The 9740-nt window shown below is 29.3% G+C and overlaps 1 protein-coding gene across 1 annotated transcript in view; it reads left to right on the top strand.

The window, feature by feature from the left end:
• The first annotated feature begins 7126 nt into the window (after positions 1 to 7126).
• LOC107474926 (uncharacterized) overlaps positions 7127 to 9740 on the top strand; it is a 3068-nt gene continuing 454 nt past the window's right edge. The window contains exons 1-4 of the mRNA XM_016094571.3: positions 7127 to 7368; positions 7496 to 7592; positions 7933 to 8387; positions 9126 to 9405. Coding sequence (XP_015950057.2) covers positions 7363 to 7368; positions 7496 to 7592; positions 7933 to 8387; positions 9126 to 9405 — 838 coding nt within the window. The 5' untranslated portion in view covers positions 7127 to 7362. The remainder of the gene's footprint in view (positions 7369 to 7495; positions 7593 to 7932; positions 8388 to 9125; positions 9406 to 9740) is intronic.

Here is a 9740-nt window from a genome sequence, read left to right as displayed (position 1 = left end):
AACACCAAAGGTAAAGTGAGCTTTTCTATCTTCGGATAGCGAAGCTCGGCATGATGTAATAATTTGCTGACAAAGTATACAGGGTGTTGCATTTTATTTCTCTCTATAACAAGAACAGAGCTAATAGCCTAATGGATAAGTAAAGATAAAGCTTCTCTCATTCTCAGACTTTTGTAAATTAGAATATTTTGAAAGAATTGCTTTAAGATTTGAAAAAAGTATTTTCACATGTATCATCCTAATTAAAATCATTTTTCTTTTTCAATGATTGAAAAAATCAAGAGGATTTAGAAGTTAGACAAGATAGAAATCTAGATAAAGTAACAAGTCTCTCTGTTAATCATTGAACTTCTTTGATATTGTCTGAGGATTCTTCATTTCTAACACAGCTCGGCAATTGTCAGGATTGGCTTCTATACCTCAGCTTGTGAGTAAAAGATAAGAAACTTACCCCACCCCCCTTGAATACCAAAAGCACATTTTTCTAGGTTCAATCTCATGTTGTACTTTCATATTTGAGTAAAGATTTCAATGTGGTCAACAACATGAGACTGGCCAATCTTGGTCTTTACCACCATGTCGTTAACATATACCTCCATGTTGCGACCAATTTGTTTAGCAAATCCTTTATCCACGAGTCTTTGATAAGTAGCCCCTACATTCTTAAGACCAAAAGACATAACTTTATAACAAAAGTTACCATATTCAGTTATAAAAGCTGTTTTATCTTGATTTGAGAGATGCATCAAGAACTGATTATAACCAGAATAAGCATTCATGAAACTTAAATTATCGAAACCAGAAGCATTATCAACTAAAGCATCAATAGAAGGTAGAGGATATACATCCTTCGGGCAAGCTTTGTCTAAATTGGTGAAATCAACACAAATGTGCCATTTACCATTATATTTTTTTACCATAACAACATTAGCTAACCAAGTTGTAAACCTGATTTCTCATATAAAATTGGCATCAATGAGTTTTTTGGTATTCTCTAAGGATGCTTGTCGTTTATCTATGCCAAGGATGCATTTTTCTTTTTTGCTATAGGTCGGACAGATGGATTCAATACAACTTATGGCAGATAATAGAAAGGTCTATACCAGGCATATCTGTAGGAGTCCAAGCAAACAAATTTGCATTTTGTTGGAGAAATTGTTGGAGCTTTTTTTTTCTCTTTTCCTTGCGAAGCTGCACCTATATAGGTAAATTTAGTTGGATCGTTACTTAAAGGTATCTTTTGTAATTCTTCTATTGGAGTAGGTCTGTCCTGAAATTCAGCTCTCGGATCTAACTCAGAGAATTGTGGAAGATTGGTTGAGTTATCAACGACATTGATGTGTGCACCTATAGCTCGGCTGGAAGTAGTTGTTTATTGACTGGCGTTGTAGCAGTGTCGAGCTTCGTGATGATCACTATGGATGGTAGCGACGAGATCGTCCTACACATGAAACTTGATACATAGATGAATTGTGGATACTATAGCACTAAATATATTTAAGAAAGGATGAACAAGTATTAAATTATAAGGACTAAAATAATCAACAACAAGATACTGAATATCTAATGTTTTAGTTAAGGGATGCTCACCTAGTGTCGTTTGTAACTACACAGATCCCAGAACACGTATGCCTTCACATGAAAAATCCACTAAGTCACCAGTGGAAGGTTCTAATATGTGATTGCTTAACTTCATCTTCTAAAATGTAGAATAAAAAAAATACATGTGGATATTAATGGCTGATCTATAACATGTGAAGTCGAGTTATAATATGTAACCGATTTATAATGGATATATCAAGTTATATGGATAGAAAAAAGATTTACTTTTTGATACTACAAAAACTAATTACTCTGTAGGTCCCTATAGTTTCACCGAATTTTTAATTAGGTCCCTATACATTTTTTCTTTCCAATTGGGTCATTATACATTAATTTTTTTTTCAAAATATTCCCCGTTAACGTTAAACGTCAAAAAAATATTAGTGAATTGTGAAATTACTTGTATACTCTTAGGGACCTAATTGAAAAGAAAAAAAGTATATGAACCTAATTGAAAATTCGATAAAACTATAAATATTCAATGAAAGATATTCCTATAATCCTATTCAATGATTCTAAGACATTAAATATATTCCTATAATCCTTTTTATTTTGTCACTATTATTCTTTTGCTTATTTATACACAAATTGTACCAAAAATACATTTTTTTATTTTCAAAATACCTTATCTTAAGAACATACAAAAAAAAAGAAATGGATAAAATGAAATAGAAATAGTAGTAATAAGTATATATAAAATTCAATTTTCACCATTCAAGTAATCATTATGATTATGTAATATTTTACATTTGTATGAATTCATGGAATATAGTTTGTATCTTTATTCTATCATGGTACACCATAGAAAACTACAAGGCTATGTAATTTATGGTATTAAATTTAAAATCTAAAAACGAAAACCATAAAAAACGTTTTAGTATAATACAAATAATCTAAAAATCAGTTCTTGTGTTGCAACCTCCCACTCTTTGAACCAACATAGGGATCAATAATAACATTGATAATGGCCGGTTCTTGTACGACTCATCAAGAGGCTTGCTCATGGTAAATGTAATAGGTCTAACATGTTTTTGCCTCGGATGAGTTTTTCAATGTCAGACGGCATACCGGACAAGTGGATTGTTTCCTCAGCTATATGTCAATGCAAGAAAGATAAATGTGTGATCGCATTTCGGCATGATGCGTAACACTTTTCTTTCTCTGTAATCTGCCAAACATATGACACATTTGTAGAAGTAATGCAAATTAGTTATCCATTCATTGACTCCTTGGTTGAGCTTATTTCGAATCCATGAAGTGCTTTTCTTAAAAAACGATATTAAGAGAATTACAGTATCTAAAAAACACTAGAAGTTACAATACGAGGTCAAGGAACATATGACGAGCAAGTTATGCATGAGCTGAAACTGAGAGACCGAACTTAACTGAGAATCTTCAATAGCACTGAAGGCCTCTTGGTTGAACTTCAAAATGGGGATTGCATCAAGCATAACAGGCTCGGGTTCAAGGTCATTAGCACGATGTTCTGGCTATCATAAACAATGAAAAATTAAAATCTGAATCACCAACAGATAAACAAGTAAAATAAACAAAACCACAACTTAGATATAAACTAAACTACTAATTAGACAAAGAATAATATCATCAACTTGAATTATATGATATATGCAGATTCATGAACCCAAAGTATATGATATATATGGAATACTGACCTATGAAGAAGTCTCAACCACATACTCATCTTACAAACAAATCAAATGAAAGGGCAGTATATACATTGTTCAATACCTATATACCAATTCTATATCTGATTGAAATTTATAGCCAAGTCACAGATTTATTCTAGGAAAAGGATGCAGCACTTGCATCATTTGATATAGAAGCTTACAAAAGAACCAAAATTATAGCTGTTCTCATTCCTTATATGCCTGAAGGAGGATTAGATTAGAACAACAATCTAGGAACCATGACCAAATAATACATAGTATAGAACTAATTTTCAAAAAAATTGAGCAGAATATCAAAAACTCAAACTCATGTTCACAAATCACAACCCAGAAAAAAGTTTAATAAATCAACTCAGAAAAGGAAGGGGATTTGAAGAGGTGAAATGTTTACCTGTTCTATGTCAATCCTGGATTCAATCTCATACATTATCCGAGATTCAACACTCCCTCTTATCCTCCCACAATTGATTTTTGTGCACATAAACACAATGCAAGTGGCACTCATCAAGTCATCCCAAACCCAATGACCGTGGTAACCAAATTGGTATCTGAATCCATAATCTCCAATCACCAAATTTTTCTTTTTTCAAATTTTAACACAAGAAGAAGAAGAAAAGGAGAAGAAAAAGTGCATGTCGAGTGACAGATAGGGCTTCAACGGCGAGATGAGGCGAGGCACGCCGAGTGGCGGACAGGACCAGCGGAGGAGAAATGCACTGCACACAATTCTTAGAGAGCAAATTAGGAGATGGCTAGGGTTTTTTTTCCTTTGGGACAAAATGTCAAGCGTTTTTTGGGTATTTTGAAAAAATAGAGATATGTCTAATTAGCATATCTAATCCAAACAGGAGAATATTCATTTTTTAAACAGAATATTCTGTTATCTTAAACGATATTCTCACGGCAAGAACTTAATTGAAAAAAAAATTAACGTATAGTGACCCAATTAAAAAAAAAAAATATAGGAACTTAATTGAAAATTCAGTGAAACTACAAGGACCTACAGAATAATTAAACCAATATAATAATATAGCTCGTTGAATATTAAAAAAAAATCGTAAAGATTATAACTTGAAACTATCATTGTAATTGTTGAAAGATTAAAAATTATATCAATTTAGTCTTTTCGAAACAAAAATATGTTTAGTAAAAATAATTGATCAAAGATTGGTGATATGTGGATGTGGAATATAGTTATTAAGAATGTTAAATAATTGATCATTTTTAGTCTTTTCTCTTGATTCGTAGTTTTCTAAGAGCTTCATTAATCACTTATAAGATTAGTGAAATAATTTAGCTCAACTTTGCTTATAATTGTTAATCTTACACTGATTAACGAAAAAATGTAAGCTATCAAGCAAAATTAACATAGACTCATCAAAGATGGCAAAAATATCCAATTTTCCCTCAATAGTGCACTCACTAGTTCCTTCACCCCATCATCATTTTTAACAAATAAAAGAGATTTAAAAATGGTGTGTGGAAAGTTGTTGTGTGCGTGGTTGGAAAGAATTATGGCGTTGGCTTTGGATTGCTGTCTTTGTATTTGTTCCTTGTCCTTTGTTTTGTTTTTTATTTTGTGCTGTTGCATTCATTATATTTCTGAAGCAAATGGGTTATTACTTATTAGAATATTAGTGATGTTGGGGTGAGGATGAAAATTGGAGAACCTACTTTAGGCTTCTGGTTATTCTTTGTTGTTGTAGCAAGATTATGAGAAGAAAAAAAATGTAGGAAGTCTATTCAATTTGCAAAAATAAGAGCACGCACCACTATGATTAGGTTATTAACGAGGATATTTTAGTCACTTTTTTGGTCAAAAGCTATTAATTATCTAAAATTAAGAAAAAACCATTAAAATGGAAATTGTGTACATCACCAATATAAATCTCATTCCAATGAGCAATGATTCGATTGTTCCAAGTTGTTATCAGTTTTTAACTATATCTAAAAGTAATTTAAGCTCTATGAAAAAACCACAAGAATAATATATGGTCAAATTGTTTTATTATTATTATTATTATTATTATTATTATTATTATTATTATTATTATAGAAGTAAAATTACAGTCATAAAAATAGTTAAATAATACTTACAAATTGTCGAAATATATTAGATGCAAATTTAAAGAAGGAGAATATAATAGATATCCTCTACCTTAAACTATAGGCTTAGTAAGTATCAATTTCTATGGCAAATAATTTTAATTAACAAATAGAAATGTACCAAGATATAAATTTGAGTTTTTTTAGTTTTTAATTTTACATAGAAAATTAGAACAAGTTCAAATACGTTTCTGATCTAAAAATCTTTTTATGAATAAAAATCTTCTAATGATATATTCTTGAAATTCTTCCAAATCTAAAAAATCTGCTAATCCTATCCTCAAAGAAGAAAGAATAAAATATATCACAAAGGCGAAGGAATAATGTTATAAAAGAATCTTTGAAATCTAAGATAAGCAAAATTCAAACAAACTAAAAAAAAAAAACAAAACATGAAGAAAGAGAGAGGCTTGCAATAATAGCCCTCCAAGCAAGTACTCTGTAGATTTGTTTGTGCACAAATAGAGAAAAAAAAAAAAAGAAAATCTATTGATTATACTAGAAATAAGTTTTAAATAGGAACTTCTTTCTCCTTCTCCTATTTTTCTTCATCTTTTTTTAATTATGTCATCGTCACAATCATCATACCACCATATTCATGTTCTCTTCCTCCTTTTTCTATTTTTTTTTTATTTAAATTTTTTTGATTTCTTCCTCCTCTATCATTATTATCGTCATCACCAACAACACCAACATTTTACTAACATCTTTATTGATTCTAATTTTCTACGGTGATCGAATGAATAAAAAATATTATCAAAACGAAACCATTATATAATACCAAATGAACCGAAAATGATCCATTATATTAATTCGAATTCAAAAACACCTGCTTCTTGAATGAACTGAAAATATTATCAAAATAAAATCATTGTATAATACCAAATGAAACGAAAATTGTCCATTATATAAATTCGAATTCAAAAACACATGCGTTTCGAATGAACCGAAAATTAGCTCAAAACGAAACTATTATATAATACCAAATGAATCGAAAATTGTTCATTATATAAATTCGAATTCGATGATAACGATAATGATGATACGTATTAGAAGAAGACAATGATGATGATGATGATGATGATGATGATGATGATGATGATGATGATGATGATGATGGAGGGAAAGGATGAAAAGGAAGGAGGAGACGAAATTCCAATAAGAGAAGGAGGAGGAAGAGGAAGAGGTATTGCTGGTGACGACAGTAACGAAATTAAAAAATAATAAAAAAAGAGGAGGAAGAAGAAGCGTAAAGAGAATAAAATGAAAAAAATGCATAACTTAAATCACTTGAATAAATTTGAATGTAAAATTATTTAGATATAAAGAATTACTCTAAATGAAATAAGAAATCGATAGCATTTTTTAATTAAAATAGGTCATGTTAACTTTTTAATCTTAAAAGCATTTGATAAAAATTCGGAAGAAGTAGCTTTTTCTACTTTGGCTATCTTTTTTGTACTTTTTCACCATGAGCAATCAGCATCGACTTTAGAAACTCTAATAAATAAAAAAATAAATATTTGGTCTCTAGCTACTCTCCAATTAATCAAGCCACACAAGATGGTATTGGTGAGGGGTCCAAACAATTTTTCACAAATTTACAAGCATACAAGTGTATGGCTAAGAACAATGCTACATAGTCTCAAAACATCTTGCTTATTTAAATCACCAGGCCAATTGCTTCACCTTTATACTATATAATATATATAATATGCTATAAGCTCCATGTTACTTAGAATCATAAGCCAACCATTCCCTACTAAACTCCTAGTTGTCCCATCACATTCCTCAAATTAACCGCAAAATTTTCTTTGTCTTCATATAGAATCAAAGGCATCATAAGACAGCTCAGATAGATCTCCAAAGTTGTTTTTTGTTTATTTTGACTATCAAATTAAACTCACAACAAATACCTTGGCACTCTTATTTAATATTAATATATATAATCAGAGTGCAGCTAGCCATGCAGGTACAATATATATGTGCTTTAGTTTGTTATCTATTGACATGTGATATGATAGTGGAATCTTGAATGAATCATGCATTTTATTACTCTCATTTAGGCTAATAGCTCTCTTTTTGGTTCATAATAACAGATTCTTCAATGGGTATTGTTTAAGAGGGTCCATGAACAAAAAGGAGAGTGCAACATTTCTGATACTCCAACTAAAAGAGAAGCTACCAGTACCCCTTGTAAGTGCAATTCTTACAAATCTTATTCATATATAAGATTTAGCTTTTGTGTGCAACATGATGAGGAATTCTGATTACATATAAATGTCTTTCTTTTTAATTTATTATCATTTTTTGATAAATTATATTCATCTCTTAAAAAATATGTAATATTTTTCACATAGCATCATTTGACTTGTAAAAAAGCATACCATATATACAACATGTTTAATATTTTAAAGAAGGTAGCACTAAATATAAAATGCATATTAGAATACAAAATATAAATTAAAAATAAGTTAAATAACACATATTTTTACTGAGGATGCTTATTATTATGTCTTTCTCTATTTTGTTTTAGGTAAAGGAAAAGATATAGTTGCATTGAAGCATTATAGAAGATACAAAAGAACAAAGAGAGTTGAAGAGAGCAAGATTGGGTGCATCAGACTGAAAGCGTTTGCTTTCATATGTGGAAAAGATATTCCAAAAGCTTGTTTTTACAGAACCTTGAACTTGAATAAGAGAAGGGATTTTGTTCACTCAATGAAGTCGAAGAGAGAGGAATTGTCAAGAGGAGTGGGAGTCACCAAGAATGAAGATTCTTCTTCTGCTTCTCAGAATGTTGGGAATAAGAAGGTTTTGCCAATAACTGAAGGATCATCATCAAACTCAAGTGAAAGAAGTGAGCAGCATTTCAAAACCGTAGAAAATAAGAACAACAAGACGAAGAGTATTTCAAAAATGAAAGAGATTCTTAGATGGGCGGCTGCTGCTAAATCAGATAAGAGTAGAAGGAAATTCAATGGACAAAAGGTAAATAACTTGGATAAGATATCATTCATTTTCTATATACCTACTTCAAATTCCATACCTACCTTAGTACTTAGTATTATATATAATGCTACATGATCATCAAATATTATTATCTTTTGTCACACTTATTAATAACAATTTATATTTATATTTATAAAAATTTTGTAAATAAAAATATATAATTTATATTTATATTTACTAAAATTTATACATATAAATTAATATAATCTATATTTATATTTTTTAAAATTTATTCATATCAATTAATAAAATTTATTTGTTAAAAATAATTTAATATTTATAATGATCAAATAATAACAAAAATTATCAAAAATTATTGATCTCAAAAATTTTTCTTATAGATATTATTATATCATAAATTATTATAGATCTCACTTATTCAATAATAACAAAGTGATGTTATTTTAAATTAAAGTCTATCATAGCTATAATTATATGGTGATTACTGTAGCTACAAGATCACACATTTTCATATTTTTAATTTTTATTTTATTCTCAAATTTTTAAAAAATATTATTTTAATTTTCACAATATTAAAAAATATTATCAAATGTATATATAACTACTGTATTCAATATAACATATGCTTTATTTTAATTTTCAAATCCGGATAAAACATTGAGAAATCTAGTCTATAAACTTCGCTAAAGAACATTCTTAACTTACTCTAATTACAACTCAAGAAAACCAAATCATGTTAGATCAAATACTTGTCAGGTCTTAGAGTTCAGAAGAGATGGAACCATAAAATCATCATCAGTTAAAAATGAAGATGATGAAGTTGGCATTGAGTCACCAAAGATCAGTTTCTCATTGGATTTGGAACGTTGCTCCACCACATACTCTGTATACTCATCAGCAACATCAACAGATTCTTATTCCTTCATTGAAAATCAAAGAGCACACATTGCACATTCTAATATTAATGTTTCGGTTCAAGGGTGCGGTTATACCAACAATTGTAGACATGAAAATTGGATCACTACTGACTCCGAATGTAAGCCACCATAACTTCTATCCCTTCGGATTATTATTATTATTGAATTAATCAAGCTATTGTTATATATTTTAATTATTACATATAAAATAATAATAAAAAATCAGACACCGATTCTCTTGTATTCTCTTTATTATTATATATATAGAACATTATATCATTATTGTTTAATTTTGCTAATGCTAATATCTGCCTTTTAGGAATTGGGAAAGAGAATATATAAATAGTGCATGCTATGATGTCTATGTTTACAATGATTGTAGTGGCTATATAACTTTAGCAATATTTAAAAAATATTATTAAAATTAAAATAATATTTGTTTATTTAATAAATT

This window comes from Arachis duranensis, chromosome 2 (genome assembly GCF_000817695.3).
Source record: "Arachis duranensis cultivar V14167 chromosome 2, aradu.V14167.gnm2.J7QH, whole genome shotgun sequence".
Classification (NCBI taxonomy): domain Eukaryota; kingdom Viridiplantae; phylum Streptophyta; class Magnoliopsida; order Fabales; family Fabaceae; genus Arachis; species Arachis duranensis.
This window is presented reverse-complemented; position numbering and strand designations above follow the sequence as displayed.